This window comes from Nerophis lumbriciformis, linkage group LG12 (genome assembly GCF_033978685.3).
Source record: "Nerophis lumbriciformis linkage group LG12, RoL_Nlum_v2.1, whole genome shotgun sequence".
Lineage (NCBI taxonomy): Eukaryota > Metazoa > Chordata > Actinopteri > Syngnathiformes > Syngnathidae > Nerophis > Nerophis lumbriciformis.
The window spans coordinates 8,785,646-8,803,250 of record NC_084559.2 but is presented as its reverse complement, the minus strand read 5'-3'; the positions used below and the strand labels follow the sequence as shown (position 1 = coordinate 8,803,250).

The window sequence follows — 17,605 nt, the reverse complement described above, 5'->3', positions numbered from 1 at the left end:
AGGAAAACAGCAAAAAAGTCCAAATAAGTCAGGGTGTGACGTGACAGGTGGTGACAGTACACCTACTTTGAGACAAGAGCTATAGTGATGCATGCTTGGTTATGCTTTAAAGTCATATTTAACGACTTTTTACTGTCTACTGAGTTTCATTTTTGAATGTTTTCTGTTGTTGGTGTGCCTCTGCATTTTCTCAATGAAAAAAATGTGCCTTGGCTGAGAAAAGGTTGAAAAAGACTTGCTTTAGAATATTTATCATCCTCCATCTTTGAATGTGAATGTGGGGGTAAAAAAAAAAGGGCCGGGGGCAGTTTTTGAAAGTACACTAACTGCTCTTTTGTGATGCTAACTGTCCTCCTCTTATGCAGCATCACAGCTGCTTGGCGTCGCTGAATGGACTGGAGGCACACCTCAGGACCGTCTCTCCGGGGGCGCCGGCCACCGCGGGACCTTACGTCTTCGCCCACTTCGACTGCGCTCGGAGCACGCTAATGAGTGAGTTTCTCCAATCTCCTGGAAAAGTAGAAGAAGTGCCTTCGCTCCTTTTGTGCAGCAAGAAAAGCTGGCCAGGTTGACGTTCTTGTGTGTCTGCAGCCAACATGTCTGCCGGAGCGGGGGGAGGCCCCGAGCGGCCTTTTGTCAGAGCCGCATCGCTTCTTCACTCGCATTTCTGTAGCACTGAAACTCTGCAGGAGGCTATTATCAGGTCAGTGTGTCAGAGAGTGGCGGGGGTGGGGGGGCCTTTCACGGCCCCTGCGGGGGCCCCTAGACTTTTTCCATCAAGTCTATCACGCTAAGGTGTCCCGTCTTATTTCTTGTTGTTCCACTGCAGGAACGCCAGCGCCGCCATCTACGGGACCCGCAACGCCGCCCAGGAGACGTACTTCCTGCAGCACGGCGCCGCGCTGAGGAACTCGGGCATCCCCAACCATCAGGACAGCGCCTTCTCGCTGCCGGCCAAGACGCGACACAGACTACTCAAACATGGCGTCAACCTGCTCTGACAGGACGGCACCGCTTGGTACCACTTGGTACCCAAGGTCAGGATGTCCAAACACTCATTTTCTTATATATTTGCAATATATACTGTTAGGTCCTCACATTAGCTTATTAGTATTTATTTATTTAAGTGGGCCATCCCTTGCTACACATCCTCTATTTCCATTGTGTCGAGCATTCTGAAAATCCGCTCAGTGGCCTAGTGGTTAGATCCAGAGGTGGGTAGAGTAGCCAGAAATTGTACTCAAGTAAGAGTACTGTTACTTTAGAGATTTATTACTCAAGTAAAAGTAAGGAGTAGTCACCCAAATATTTACTTGAGTAAAAGTTAAAAGTATGTTGTGAAAAAACTACTCAAGTACTGAGTAACTGATGAGTAACATATACACACACACACACACACACATATATATATATATATATATATATATATATACAGTGGGGCAAAAAAGTATTTAGTCAGCCACCAATTGTGCAAGTTCTCCCACTTAAAATGATGACAGAGGTCTGTAATTTTCATCATAGGTACACTTCAACTGTGAGAGACAGAATGTGAAAAAAAAATCCAGGAATTCATATTGTAGGATTTTTAAAGAATTTATTTGTAAATTATGGTGGAAAATAAGTATTTGGTCAATAACAAAAATTCTACTCAGTACTTTGTAATATAACCTTTGTTGGCAATAACAGAGGTCAAACGATTACTATAGGTCTTTACCAGGTTTGCACACACAGTAGCTGGTATTTTGGCCCATTCCTCCATGCAGATCTTCTCGAGAGCAGTGATGTTTTGGGGCTGTCGCCGAGCAACACGGACTTTCAACTCCCTCCACAGATTTTCTATGGGGTTGAGGTCTGGAGACTGGCTAGGCCACTCCAGGACTTTCAAATGCTTCTTACGGAGCCACTCCTTCGTTGCCCGGGCGGTGTGTTTGGGATCATTGTCATGCTGGAAGACCCAGCCACGTTTCATCTTCAAAGCTCTCACTGATGGAAGGAGGTTTTGGCTCAAAATCTCACGATACATGGCCCCATTCATTCTTTCCTTAACACGGATCAGTCGGCCTGTCCCCTTAGCAGAAAAACAGCCCCAAAGCATGATGTTTCCACCCCCATGCTTCACAGTAGGTATGGTGTTCTTGGGATGCAACTCAGTATTCTTCTTCCTCCAAACGCGACGAGTTGAGTTTATACCAAAAAGTTCTATTTTGGTTTCATCTGACCACATGACATTCCCCCAATCATCCATGTGCTCTCTGGCAAACTTCAGACGGGCCTGGACATGCACTGGCTTAAGCAGGGGGACACGTCTGGCACTGCAGGATTTGATTCCCTGGCGGCGTAGTGTGTTACTGATGGTAACCTTTGTTACTTTGGTCCCAGCTCTCTGCAGGTCATTCACCAGGTCCCCCAGTGTGGTTCTGGGATTTTTGCTCACCGTTCTCATGATCATTTTGACCCCACGGGATGAGATCTTGCGTGGAGCCCCAGATTGAGGGAGATTATCAGTGGTCTTGTATGTCTTCCATTTTCTGATAATTGCTCCCACAGTTGATTTTTTCACACCAAGCTGCTTGCCTATTGTAGATTCACTCTTCACAGTCTGGTGCAGGTCTACAATTCTTCTCCTGGTGTCCTTCGACAGCTCTTTGGTCTTGGCCATAGTGGAGTTTGGAGTCTGACTGTTTGAGGCTGTGGACAGGTGTCTTTTATACAGATAACCAGTTCAAACAGGTGCCATTAATACAGGTAACGAGTGGAGGACAGAAGAGCTTCTTAAAGAAGAAGTTACAGGTCTGTGAGAGCCAGAGATCTTCCTTGTTTGAAGTGACCAAATACTTATTTTCCACCAGAATTTATAAATAAATTCTTTAAAATTCCTACAATGTGAATTCCTGGATTTTTTTTCACATTCTGTCTCTCACAGTTGAAGTGTACCTATGATGAAAATTACAGACCTCTGTCATCATTTTAAGTGGGAGAACTTGCACAATCGTGGCTGACTAAATACTTTTTTGCCCCACTGTATATATATATATATATATATATATATATACATATACATTGATATATACAGTATATAATTTATATGTCTTTATTTTGCTGTTTTTGTTTACATGTTAAAGGTGTTTTAATGAATATACATGCATGTTTAACACATATAGATTCCTTTCTTTCATGAAGACAAGAATATAAGTTGGTGTATTACCTGATTCTGATGACTTGCATTGATTGTAATCAGACAGTAGTGATGATAACGTCCACGTTTTCAAATGGAGGAGAAAAAAAGTTCCTCCTTTCTGTCTAATACCACATGAAAGTGGTTGGTTTTTGGCTTCTTATTTGTCCAGCTTCCATATTCGTTTTTATACACTTTACGAGAAATATATTGGCGTCAAACTCCGTAGCTTGCTAGCTTGTTTGCGCTGGCTTTCGGAGTCTCTTATTTTGAAAGCGCAGGCGCGATGGAGCGGCACTTTTATTGTGAAGACAGGAACGTCCTCATGTGCGGTCAGTCTTTAGGCTTTTGACGGGATGTACGGTTGAAATAAAAAAGTATCTTTTTTCCTTCACACTTTTGATTGATTGATTGAAACTTGTATTAGTAGATTGCACAGTACAGTACATATTCCGTACAATTGACCACTAAATGGTAACACCCCAATAAGTTTTTCAACTTGTTTAAGTCAGGTCATGTGACCGCCTGGCTCTGTTTGATTGGTCCAACGTCACCAGTGACTGCATCTGATTGGTGGAACGGAGTGAACGTCACCAGTGACTGTATTTGTTGAAACGCAGGCACTATGAAGGTCTGTCTGACAGACCAAAACAAACAAAGCGTGCATTAACAGATCGATAAAAATTAGTAGCGAGTAGCGAGCTGAATGTAGATAAAAGTAGCGGAGTAAAAGTAGCGTTTCTTCTCTATAAATATACTCAAGTAAAAGTAAAAGTATGTTGCATTAAAACTACTCTTAGAAGTACAATTTATCCCAAAAGTTACTCAAGTAGATGTAACGGAGTAAATGTAGCGCGTTACTACCCACCTCTGGTTACTATGGTCATCTAATTAGTTATTATGGTCATCTAATTAGTTACTATGGTTATCTACGTCACAGCAGCTCAGACGAGGCACCAAGCAGTGTGGGCGGGAAGCGTTTCCACAGATGCGGAAGGAGATTTTCACAACAAAGTTCTAAAGCTTAGTGATGTATAGAATAGAATAGAAAGTGCATTTTTGTTGCATTTCACTTGCTTGTAAAATATGTGGATGGAGAGGGGGTGTGACGTTCATATGTTGTCAATATTCAGCGTTTTATCGTTCATAGAAAAATTTAAAATTCCATTATGTTTTTTCAGGCGGTCTGTCATAACGTTTTTAGCATTCAATCAGACTTTATTGTGAGGTTTTATATAAGTGTTCCTAAAAATAGATATATCGGCCCCCAGACACATTTTTTTCTCTAAATGTGGCCCCCGAGTCAAAATAATTGCCCAGGCCTGGTTTAGAGTGTCTGCCCTGAGATGGGTAGGTTGTGAGTTCAAACCCCGGCCGTGTCATACCAAAGACTATAAAAATGGGAGCCATTACCTTGCAGCTGGAAGGAGATACCGTAGAAGTCCACTTTCCAAGGTAAATTGTGTACATTATTATTGCATTACATCATAAAACTACTGTAGTTGTTTGTAGTACACTTTATTAGGGCCCGCATGGCCCATTGTATAAGGACTCCCACAGGGAGTCCTTATACAATGGGACATAAGGACCTATTGTATTTGTAAGGTTTTATTATTCTTTATTCTTCCGCCGCCACAACAAACTGTAATTTGACCCACTTAACATGCTTCAAAACTCACCATATTTGACCCACACATCAGGACCTGCGAAAATTACCTTTTTAAAAAAAAACCGAACCCCAAAACTCAAAATTGCGCTCTAGCGCCCCCTAGGGAAAAAAAAGAAAACTAGACTGCCTATATCTCCCACTAGGAAGATCGGAGAGACATGAAACAAAAACCTGTATGTAGGTCTGACTTAGACCTAGTTTTCATAATTGTATATCATCGGGCAGAAATCAACAGGAAGTTGGCAATTCCCCCTTCAAGACAAAAAAGTACTAAAAACAGTCACTTTTGCCTCTTTGAGCTGTAATTTGACCCCCTTAACACGCTTCAAAACTCACCGAACTGAACACACACATCAGGACTGGCAAAAATTGCGATCTAATAAAAAAACCTAACCCCAAATTTAAAAATTGCGCTCTAGAGCAATTTTTGAATAAAACAGAGAAAAAACTGCTCCTCGGAAGAAAAAAATTACAAAACTGCCTGTAACTCCCACTGGGAAGGTCGGAGAGACATGAAACAAAAACCTCTATGTAGGTCTCACTTAGACCTACATTTCATAAATTGACAACCCCCAGCAAAAATCAACAGGAAGTTTGCTATTCCCCCTTCAAAACAATTTTTTTGTAAAAACCGGTCACCTTTCTTCAAAAACTATCTCCTCTGAGCGCGTTTGTCGTTTCGGCTTCAAACTAACACAGGAGAGAGATTAAACCCTTGTGATTACAATGACAGAACAGCGTTTTAATACCTGCTCCGGTTTTGATTTTATGACCCTTCAAAGACCCGCTGCGCTGATGCTGCTGCGCTGCTGTTTTTTTTAAGATGGCAGCTTAAAAGCAGGAAGCACCAACGTGCCCACACAATGCAGACAAGGTAGGTACACTAGACAAAAGTCTTGGGACACTTCAGACTAAAAGTAGACAAAAGTATTGGGACACTTAGGACTAGCACCTGCCAAATACGCGGGCCCGACCAATGCTGCTTGCAGCTTTAATTATTATTATTATTTATCTTGAGGTATATCAAAAATAATTTGAGCAAAATGTAATTGGAATATTGTCAGTGTGGCCCTCCAGCAGTGCTCATGCGGCCCCTGGTAAACAATTAATTGCCCACCCCTGTTGTAGATGATGCTAAAATATGTAGAAAATAAAGCACATGTTAGTACATCAGTCCAGGAAAATGATCAAACTACATAAATAACATCCTGTAATTTCATTTTGATATTATTTTTTCATCTTGATAGATTGAAAATGACCAGCAACGATGGCAGAATGTATATTGATTATTGCTGGTTTTGTTGATAATGAAAAGGTGTGATTTGTTGGGAGCCACAGGGGCCACACGGTCTTTATTGTTTCTAACATCTTTATTAAAAGCTTGTAACACTTTCACATATATGAGAAAACAACAACATTTGTGTGCACTTCTTGTGTGTTGATGCTCCAAGTATGGAGTCATTAGGAGTCATTAGTTGAGGAGCTGAATGAGAATGGCTGCTTGGGCCCTTGGGGGCCCCTCATTATGCACGCGCCTTAAAAGAAAGCCGCGGGGGGGGTGAAAGCAAAATGGGGGCAGGATTCAAGTTCTTTGTGTGCATTGTGAGTGAGGATATAAAGCAGGTGGACACAAGCCGCGTGTTGGGACTCAAACACAAACACCAACATGGCCTGGATGCTTCTAGTATGTTCCCTGGCGGTCTTCACTACAAACTCCATCGGGGGGCTTTGCCGCGCACTGGGCGCGCACGGATCCAAGGACGCGTCCTGGGCTTTACGCGCGGACGCGCTCATGCACCGGGACCACCAGGACCACCGGGAGCACCGGGACCATCAGGACCACCAGGACCACCGGGAGCGCTGCGCGGATCTGACGGCCGCCTGGCTGCACAACTCACGGGTCCAAGCAGCGGATAAGTCCACCGTGCTGCACCTCAGCGTCCGGCCGGCGTCTGCTGGAGCGTCCCGGGGCTCTGTGTTCCCGGAGCAGCCGCTGTTCAGCTTGGTGCGGCGGGTGTATCGCTGCTGTCAGGAGGCCGGAGAGTGCAGGAGCGTCAGAGGCCTGCAGGGAGGATTCCTCGCTGGAGGTAAAAGTCTCAATCTACTTCATGTCTTTCAATTGTTCTACTTTGCTTGGAGACGTTTTTTGAATGTAGGAAAATGGAAAAGATGGTGGGGAAAATATCATTTTCGTTTTAATATTGTTAGTGTAGGAGAACAAACATGACACAAACCTTCCTAATTGTTAGAAATGTTTATATCAGGGCTATCAAACGTACGGCCCGAGGGCCGGATCAGGCCCGCCAACAGGTTTGATTTATTTATCATTTGATTTAATTATTTATATATAAATTTATTTTATTTATTATGCAGATTTTATATATTTTATTTATGTATGTATTTATTATTTATTTACAAACAAACATAGTTTTGTACGGAGCCCCTAAAGCAGTGGTTCTCAAACTTTTTTTGTCATCCCCCACTTTGGACAAGGGGGAGTTTTCAAGCCCCACCTGCCCCCATCGCCCCAACAGAGCGCTAATGCCAAGCTTTAACATTTTCAAATTTATTGAACATCAAGTTGTATACATTCAAACTCAATAACATAAAATAACATCAAGTTCAATAATAAATAAAACAAAAGTGTTATAACTTGCATCAAGTTCAATAATAAATCAAAAAAAGTGTTATAACTTGCATCAAGTTCAATAATAAATCAAACAAAAGTGTTATAACTTGCATCAAGTTCAATAATAAATCAAACAAAAGTGTTATAACTTGCATCAAGTTCAATAATAAATCAAAAAAAGTGTTATAACTTGCATCAAGTTCAATAATAAATTAAAAAAAGTGTTATAACTTGCATCAAGTTCAATAATAAATCAAATAACTTGCATCAAGTTCAAAAATAAATAAAATAAAAGTACCACTTTGCAATCTTTGCAAAAAAAAAAAAGGAGGAGCTATGCTTTTGGCAAGACAGGGCAAGTGACAGCACTTTTCCCCGGGAGAGCCACCTTGCTTCACTGTATGATCAGCTCCCATTTCCTCACACAGTGCAGAGAACAGTCGCACTTTCAGTGGTCGTGTTTTGGTCAAATTTACCGCGCTCACAACATCTGTTAAAACCTCATTGAGTTCGGGGCTGAGCTGCCTTGACGCGAGTGCTTCCCGGTGAATGACACAGTGTGTGCCCGTCACATTTTTGTTTCTCTGCAGGCGCTGGCTCTGGCTCGACGACCTTTGAGGTGCGAGTCACAAATGTATATATTTGTGTAATTGTGGTCCACACATTAGCCTGCTACCCATCCGCGCGAAAGTTTGTTCCGCTTAGCCCCGCCCCCATTAGTTACTGTTGCTATGTCTGTCAAACTTTCGCTCGTACCGAGAAATATAAAGCCTACAGTAAAAATAAGTACCGGTAATTTCCATTTATTTATATAGCGGATTTCACAGACAGAATCACAAAGTGATTTACAGTGTGTATAGAAAATGAAAGCATAGTAAAAAAAATAATCTAAGAATATAATAAAAAAAAAAAATTTAAAGTGAAATTTCCTCCCGTTCCTCGCGCCCCACCTGTCATGTCTCTATTCCCCACCAGTGGGGCGCGCCCCACACTTTGAGAAACGCTGCCCTAAAGGGACATGGGGGATTTTCTTCCTAATCATTAGAAATGTTTATATCAGGGCTGTCAAACATACGGCCCGAGGGCCGGATCAGGCCCACGAACAGGTTTTATTTATTTTATTTCATTAATTTTATTTATATTATGTATTTTATTTATTTTATTATTAATTGTATTTATTAATTGTATTTATTTATTTATTATTTATTTGCAGACAGACATAGTTTTGTCCGGAGCCCCTAAAGGGACATGGGGGAATTTTTTAGACATGTATCTCGAGCCTTTTTTAAATATAGGAAAATGGAAAAGATGGTGGGAAAAATATAGTTTTTGTTTTAATATTGTTTCTGTAAGAGAACAAACATGACACAAACCTTCCTAATCGTTAGAAATGTTTATATCAGGGCTGTCAAACGTACGGCCCGAGAGCCGGATCAGGCCCGCCAACAGGTTTGATTTATTTATCATTTGATTTATTTATTTATATATACATTTATTTTATTTATTATGCAGATTTTATATATTTTATTAATGTATTTATTTATTATTTATTTACAGACAGACATAGTTTTGTACGGAGCCCCTAAAGGGACATGGGGGAATTTTTTTTTTTAGACATGTATCTCGAGCTTTTTAAAAATGTAGGAAAATGGAAAAGATGGTGGGTTAAATATAAAAAATTTTTAAATTCTCTTTCTGTAAGAGAACAAACATGACACAAACCTTCCTAATCGTTAGAAATGTTTATATCAGTGCTGTCAAACGTACGGCCCGAGGGCCGGATCAGGCCCATGAACAGGTTTTATTTATTTTATTTCATTTATTTTATTTATATTATGTATTTTATTTATTTTTATTTTTATTATTAATTTTATTTATTAATTATATTTATTTATTTATTTGCAGACAGACATAGTTTTGTACGGAGTCCCTAAAGGGACATGGGGGATTTAAAAAAATTTTTTTTTAGATATTTATCTCAAGTCTTTTTTAAATATAGGAAAATGGAAAAGATGGTGGGAAAAATATAGTTTTTGTTGTAATATTGTTTCTGTAAGAGAACAAACATGACACAAACCTTCCTAATCATTAGAAATGTTTATATCAGGGCTGTCAAACGTACGGCCTGAGGGCCAGATCAGGCCCACCAACAGGTTTGATTTATTTATCATTTGATTTATTTATTTATATATACATTTATTTTATTTATTATGCAGATTTTATATATTTTATTTATGTATTTATTTATAATTTATTTACAGACAGACATAGTTTTGTACGGAGCCCCTAAAGGGACATGGGGAATTTTTTTTTTTTAGACATGTATCTCATGCTTTTTTAAAAATGTAGGAAATTGGAAAAGATGGTGGAAAAAATATAATTTTTGTTGTAATTCTCTTTCTGTAAGAGAACAAACATGACACAAACCTTCCTAATCATTAGAAATGTTTATATCAGGGCTGTCAAACGTACGGCCCGAGGGCCGGATCAGGCCCATGAACAGGTTTTATTTATTTTATTTTATCTATACTATGTATTTTATTTATTTTCATTTTAATTATTAATTTTATTTATTTATTTATTATTTATTTGTAGACAGACATAGTTTTGTACGGAGCCCCTAAAGGGACATGGGGGAATTAAAAAACCATGAACAGGTTTTATTTATTTTATTTCATTTATTTTATTTATATTATGTATTTTATTTATTTTTATTTTTATTATTAATTTTTTTTATTAATTGTATTTATTTATTATTTATTTGCAGACAGACATAGTTTTGTACGGAGTCCCTAAAGGGACATGGGGGAATTAAAAAAAAATTTTTTTAGATATTTATCTCAAGTCTTTTTTAAATATAGGAAAATGGAAAAGATGGTGGGAAAAATATCACCTGGGCCTGATCCGAGGGCCGGATCAGGCCCATGAACAGGTTTTATTTATTTTATTTCATTTATTTTATTTATACTATGTATTTTATTTATTTTTATTTTTATTATTAATTTTATTTATTAATTGTATTTATTTATTTATTATTTATTTGCAGACAGACATAGTTTTGTTCGGAGCCCCTAAAGGGACATGGGGGAATTTTTATTTTTTTTTAGATATTTATCTCCAGCCTTTTTTAAATATAGGAAAATGGAAAAGTTGGTGGGAAAAATATAGCTTTTGTTTTAATATTGTTTCTGTAAGAGAACAAACATGACACAAACCTTCCTAATCATTAGAAATGTTTATATCAGGGCTGTCAAACGTACGGCCCGAGGGCCAGATCAGGCCCGCCAACAGGTTTGATTTATTTATCATTTATTTTATTTATTTTTTATTTATTTATATATACATTTATTTTATTTATTATGCAGATTTTATTTATGTTATTTATGTATTTATTTATTATTTATTTGCAGACAGACATAGTTTTGTACGGAGCCCCTAAAGGGACATGGGGGAGGTTTTTTTTTTTTTAGACATGTATCTCGAGCCTTTTTTAAATATAGGAAAATGGAAAAGATGGTGGGAAAAATATAGTTTTTGTTTTAATATTGTTTCTGTAAGAGAACAAACATGACACAAACCTTCCTAATCATTAGAAATGTTTATATCAGGGCTGTCAAACGTACGGCCCGAGGGCCGGATCAGGCCCACCAACAGGTTTTATTTATTTTATTTCATTTATTTTATTTATATTATGTATTTTATTTATTTTATTTTAATTATTAATTTTATTTATTAATTGCATTTATTAATTTTATTTATTTATTTATTATTTATTTGCAGACAGACATAGTTTTGTACGGAGCCCCTAAAGGGACATGGGGGAATTTTTTTTATTTTTTTTTAGACATGTATCTCAAGCCTTTTTTAAATATAGGAAAATGGAAAAGATGGTGGGAAAAATATAATTTTTGTTGTAATATTGTTTCTGTAAGAGAACAAACATGACACAAACCTTCTTAATCATTAGAAATGTTTATATCAGGGCTGTCAAACGTACGGCCTGAGGGCCGGATCAGGCCCATGAACAGGTTTGATTTATTTATCATTTGATTTATTTATTTATATATAAATGTATTTTATTTATTATGCAGGTTTTATTTATGTTATTTATGTATTTATTTATTATGTATTTACAGACAGACATAGTTTTGTACGGAGCCCCTAAAGGGACATGGGGGAATTTTTTTTTTTTTTAGACATGTATGTCCAGCTTTTTTAAAAATGTAGGAAATTGGAAAAGATGGTGGAAAAAATATAATTTTTGTTGTAATTCTCTTTCTGTAAGAGAACAAACATGACACAAACCTTCCTAATTGTTAGAAATGTTTATATCAGGGCTGTCAAACGTACGGCCCGAGGGCCGGATCAGGCCCACGAACAGGTTTTATTTATTTTATTTTATTTATTTTATTTATTTTATTTATATTATGTATTTTATTTATTTTTATTTTTATTTTTATTATTAATTGTATTTATTTATTTTATTTATTTATTTATTATTTATTTGCAGACAGACAGTTTTGTACAGAGCCCCTAAAGGGACATGGGGGAATTTTTTATATTTTTTAGACATGTATCTCATGCTTTTTTAAAAATGTAGGAAATTGGAAAAGATGGTGGAAAAAATATAATTTTTGTTGTAATTCTCTTTCTGTAAGAGAACAAACATGACACAAACCTTCCTAATCATTATTAATGTTTATATCAGGGCTGTCAAACGTACGGCCCGAGGGCCGGATCAGGCCCATGAACAGGTTTTATTTATTTTATTTTATTTATACTATGTATTTTATTTATTTTTATTTTTATTATTAATTTTATTTATTTATTTATTATTTATTTGTAGACAGACATAGTTTTGTCCGGAGCCCCTAAAGGGACCCTTTGACATCCAAACCCTAACCCTAACCCTGTTTCTTCAGCATTGTCCACTTTGGGAAGGCCATTCTAAAACCTTCATTCTAGCCTGATTTAGCCATTCCTTTACCACTTCTGAGGTGTGTTTGGGGGTCATTGTCCTGTTGGAACACCCAACTGCGCCCAAGACCCAACCTCTGGGTTGATGATTTGAGCTTGTCCTGAACAATTTGGAGCTAATCCCATACCTGCCAACTACTCCGGTTTTCCCGTAATTAGTACGGTTTTCATCAACCTATTCCGGGTTACGGTTGCAGTGATAAAAAATACGGTTTTTCATTAATTAAAACTTTTTTTTTTTTTTAAGTTTTATTCACGAAATGGCGTAACAACAATGACAATCGACACTGCTTCCCGTAACTTCCTATCGAGCCATTCCGAATGCCATGCGCGAGGCTATTTATAGCACCGCTGCCAAGCACGAGGCACCAGTTGCCATTGTTTCCAAACGAGCGAACGATCATGGAATCAGCCGGAGAAAAATGGCAAACGAGTCTTAAACCGAAAAGAAAACTGCAGCCATTCCGTGAAGAATATTCAAAAGCCTATCCGGGAATAATTATCCGTTCCAAAAAGGGTGAAAACTACGCGAATTGCACCTTGTGCAGACAAGATTTTTCGATCGGACACGGAGGAATTAGCGATGTAAAAGACCACGTTGGGACAAAAAAACACAAGTCTAATGCCGTTGCTAAATTTGGATTTTAGCCACAAAAAGGTAATGACACCAATGTTATCTATTGGAATTGTTTAGTACTGTTATACTGTTAAAAGTGTTTATACTATTTATGCTTTCAAGTCCAAGTTGAAGAAATCTTGTTAAATGTTGACAGCATAACTACCAAAATACAGAAGTATGTCCTTAATATTTTTGCAGTGCTATTTCTGTTGAAAAGTTCAAATGATTACATTAGAGATGTGATGTGCCACTTTTCAAGTGTCTGATGGCTTCAATGAATTTTCATGAATTTTTCATATTTTGAATTCTTTTGAAAGGCTTACAAAAAAACTACATTTGAATTGTAATTCCATGCTATTAACAGGACTATTAATTTTAATGAAGTTAGCTTACCATGTTTACAGTATGATAATTGTGATAGAAATGTGAATTTTAGGCACAGAATATTTTTTACAATTGAACAAGGCAGTAGATTATACAAGCTTGGACAGAAAGTTAATAATGACACCAATTTTTTTTTTTAAATGGAATTGTTTAGTACTGTTTTACCATTTGTTTACTGTAAAAAGTGTTTATACTTTCAATGAACAAATTGAAGTCTTGTGAAAGGTTGACAGGATTACTGGCATTAACTGTCAAAATAATTTCAAACTATTGAAGTTATCTTACAGAATAAACATGTCAATCAACCCATATGATTTTTGCTGTAATATTTTTGTTTTGAAAAGTCACTGTGACTGATAGAAAAGTGATGGTTTTAGCAACATTTTAACCTGTCTGAATGCAATCAATCATTTTGCGTCGGGGGGGCGAAGCCTGAACCCCCCACCAGGACTTTGTCCTGGACCTACCGGGGCCTGCGGCCCCTGGACCCTGGCTACTAGGTTTTTCTGATTTCAAAAGTTGGCAGGTATGTAATCCTCCTTTTTCATTGTCCCATTTAAAGCAGCAGTTCCATTGTGGGAATTTTCTCCAGTTCAACAAACAACTTCATTTTTTAGTCCTGATTATTTGACGGTTGAAGTGGGTTGAAAAGTAGTCGCCAGAAAAAAGGGCTTTGCAAAACCTGGAATACTGGAAAATCCTGGAATTTTTTGGAACTTGTAAAAATGATAGTTTGAATGTCCAGGATGGTGGAATGTGTTGAAGGTGGAATGGTTGGAATGGGTTGAAAAATGTGGGAAATTGTGCAACTTGGAAAAATGTCCCATTCATTTTGAATGGGGAAAAATGTCCCTGAAAACTGGGAATTCTTGGAAATCCAGGAATTGTTTTTAAATCGTTGAAGGAGAGCACACAATTTTGAAAATGTTGAATATTTTGGAGTTGGAAGGGTTTGAATCGGATGAAAAATTGTGGAACTTTGAAAAATGTCCCATTGATTTTAATGGGACATTTCATGAAAATGTGGGAATTTTGGGAAAAGCGGGATTTTTTTTGTGGAAAATGTTAAAAGACTTGAATTTGGAGCTAATCCTCCTTTTTCATTGTTCCATTTAAAGCAGCAGTTCCATTGGCAGCAAAACAGGCCCAGAGCATAATACTACCACCTGGAATTCTGAAAAATCCTGGAATTTTTTTGAACTTGTAAAAATGATAGTTTGAATGTCCAGGATGGTGGAATGTGTTGAAGGTGGAATGGTTGCAATGGGTTGAAAAAGTGGAAATTATGCAACTTGGAAAAATGTCCCATTCATTTTGAATGGGGAAAAATGTCCCTGAAAACTGGGAATTCTTGGAAATCTGGTGAATTTTTTTTTTAAATTATTGAAGGAGAGCACACAATTTTGAAAATGTTGAATATTTTGGAGTTGGAAGGGTTTGAATCAGATGAAAAATTGTGGAACTTTGAAGAATGTCCCATTGATTTTAATGGGAATTTCATGAAAATGTGGGAATTTTTGGAAAAGCAGGAATTTTTTTGGGGAAAATGTTAAAAGACTTGAATTTGGAGCTAATCCTCCTTTTTCATTGTCACATTTAAAGCAGCAGTTCCATTGTGGGAATTTTTCCACTTCAACAAACAACTTCATTTTTTAGTCCTGATTATTTGACGGTTGAAGTGGGTTGAAAAGTAGTCGCCAGAAAAAAGGGCTTTGCAAAACCTGGAATTCTGGAAAATCCTGGAATTTTTTTGAACTTGTAAAAATGATAGTTTGAATGTCCAGGATGGTGGAATGTGTTGAAGGTGGAATGGTTGCAATGGGTTGAAAAATGTGGGAAATTGTGCAACTTGGAAAAATGTCCCATTCATTTTGAATGGGGAAAAATGTCCCTGAAAACTGGGAATTCTTGGAAATCTGGTGAATTTTTTTTTTAAATTGTTGAAGGAGAGCACACAATTTTGAAAATGTTGAATATTTTGGAGTTGGAAAAGTTTGAATCAGATGAAAAATGGTGGAACTTTGAAGAATGTCCCATTGATTTTAATGGGACATTTCATGAAAATGTGGGAATTTTGGGAAAAGCGGGAATTTTTTTTTTGTGGAAAATGTTAAAAGACTTGAATTTGGAGCTAATCCTCCTTTTTCATTGTCACATTTAAAGCAGCAGTTCCATTGTGGGAATTTTTTCCACTTCAACAAACAACTTCATTTTTTAGTCCTGATTATTTGACGGTTGAAGTGGGTTGAAAAGTAGTCGCCAGAAAAAAGGGTGGAAATGCAAAACCTGGAATTCTGTAAAATCCTGGAATTTTTTTGAACTTGTAAAAATGATAGTTTGAATGTCCAGGATGGTGGAATGTGTTGAAGGTGGAATGGCTGGAATGGGTTGAAAAAGTGGAAATTGTGCAACTTGGAAAAATGTCCCATTGATTTCAATGGGAATTTCATGAAAATGTGGGAATTTTGGGAAAAGTGGGATTTTTTTGGGGAAAATGTTAAAAGACTTGAATTTGGAGCTAATCCTCCTTTTTCATTGTCACATTTAAAGCAGCAGTTCCATTGGCAGCAAAACAGGCCCAGAGCATAACACTACCACCTGGAATTCTGAAAAATCCTGGAATTTTTTTGAACTTGTAAAAATGATAGTTTGAATGTCCAGGATGGTGGAATGTGTTGAAGGTGGAATGGTTGGAATGGGTTGAAAAATGTGGGAAATTGTGCAACTTGGAAAAATGTCCCATTCATTTTGAATGGGGAAAAATGTCCCTGAAAACTGGGAATTCTTGGAAATCTGGTGAATTTTTTTTTAAATTGTTGAAGGAGAGCACACAATTTTGAAAATGTTGAATATTTTGGAGTTGGAAGGGTTTGAATCGGATGAAAAATTGTGGAACTTTGAAGAATGTCCCATTCATTTCAATGAGACATTTCATGAAAATGTGGGAATTTTGGGAAAATGTTAAAAGACTTGAATTTGGAGCTAATCCTCCTTTTTCATTGTAGCTGAGATAGGCTCCAGCGCCCCCTGCGACCCCAAAGGGACAAGCGGTAGAAAATAGATGGATGGATAATACATATTGTGTGTAAATGTATTTTTCTAATCAGCCTGACCTAAGCCTATGATTGATTTGTTAAATTAATAATATTTGTGATTAACAAAGGTAGTTAACTGTAAGTAGGTTAGATGTTTTATTTTATTGAATATGATCAAAATCAAGAGTAAGAGTACTCATTCAGTGTTAATATTGGAGTGGTCCCCAGGTCACCTCTGTAGTGGAAAAGTTGGGTCCTGAGGTCAAACAGATCGAAATGAGCCTTTTGCTACAATTTGGCACATTAACATTTGATATGTTCATGAATGTGCATTAATGTACTATAACAGATGGTGACTTCCTATCAGTTGTAATATACATATATAACATATATACATATGTGTCTTGGGCATGACGTTAAAGTGCAGATTTAAGGTCTACCACAAAGGCTGCGATGGTGGAAGAAGGCTGCAGCAGAAAAGGGTCCCCAGTCGTCTTGGATTCCATGCCACTGGACCCTGACCCGATTCTGTCAAGGATCGTGTGGTGACTGTCTGTGCACCAGTCTCCCCACGTAAAACAAAGTCACGCACAGGCATCCTCCATAAAGGGATACACCCCTACCAGGAGGATCGTCATACTCGTTCGAGTGACCGCCGATGATGATGATTTTCATTGTCCCATTTAAAGCAGCAGTTCCATTGGCAGCAAAACAGGCCCAGAGCATAATACTACCACCACCATGCTTGACGGTAGGTATGGTGTTCCTGGGATTAAAGGCCTCCCCTTCTCTCCTCCAAACATATTGCTGGGTATTGTGGCCAAACAGCTCACTTTTTGTTTCATCTGACCACAGAACTTTCCTCCAGAAGGTCTTATCTTTGTCCATGTGATGTTGAAGTCATTAGAAAAGATGAGTGCTCATCTACACTTTCCATCTTAAACATCTAAAAATAATGATTTGGGAATGTCCGGCGGGCCAGATTGAAAAAGTTTAACGGGCCTTAATGTGCCCAGGAGGTCTGGTGTGAAGCAACTTGCACAGAACTGCAGGGTTGACCTGAACCCAGACCAGGTTCTGGTGGAAAGAAAGTTGCCTGAGGTGTGTCGACTCTGCA

The 17,605-nt window shown here is 37.7% G+C and overlaps 2 protein-coding genes across 4 annotated transcripts in view; both read left to right on the top strand.

The window, feature by feature from the left end:
* Window positions 1-6,665, top strand: part of hps4 (HPS4 biogenesis of lysosomal organelles complex 3 subunit 2) — a 58,383-nt gene extending 51,718 nt beyond the window's left edge. Inside the window, exons 10-13 of one of the 2 annotated variants that reach the window (XM_061985870.2) lie at window positions 366-492; window positions 592-703; window positions 830-1,037; window positions 6,530-6,665. In XM_061985870.2, coding sequence (XP_061841854.2) covers window positions 366-492; window positions 592-703; window positions 830-1,001 — 411 coding nt within the window. In that variant the 3' untranslated portion in view covers window positions 1,002-1,037; window positions 6,530-6,665. Of the gene's footprint in view, window positions 1-365; window positions 493-591; window positions 704-829; window positions 1,348-6,529 lie in introns of those variants that run through there. The other variant, XM_061985869.2, reaches the window with a different exon arrangement.
* Window positions 1-17,605, top strand: part of LOC133622997 (uncharacterized) — a 42,255-nt gene that overhangs the window by 16,746 nt on the left and 7,904 nt on the right. The window contains exon 2 of one of the 2 annotated variants that reach the window (XM_072914290.1): window positions 5,723-6,931. In XM_072914290.1, coding sequence (XP_072770391.1) covers window positions 6,511-6,931 — 421 coding nt within the window. In that variant the 5' untranslated portion in view covers window positions 5,723-6,510. Of the gene's footprint in view, window positions 1-5,663; window positions 6,932-17,605 lie in introns of those variants that run through there. The other variant, XM_072914289.1, reaches the window with a different exon arrangement.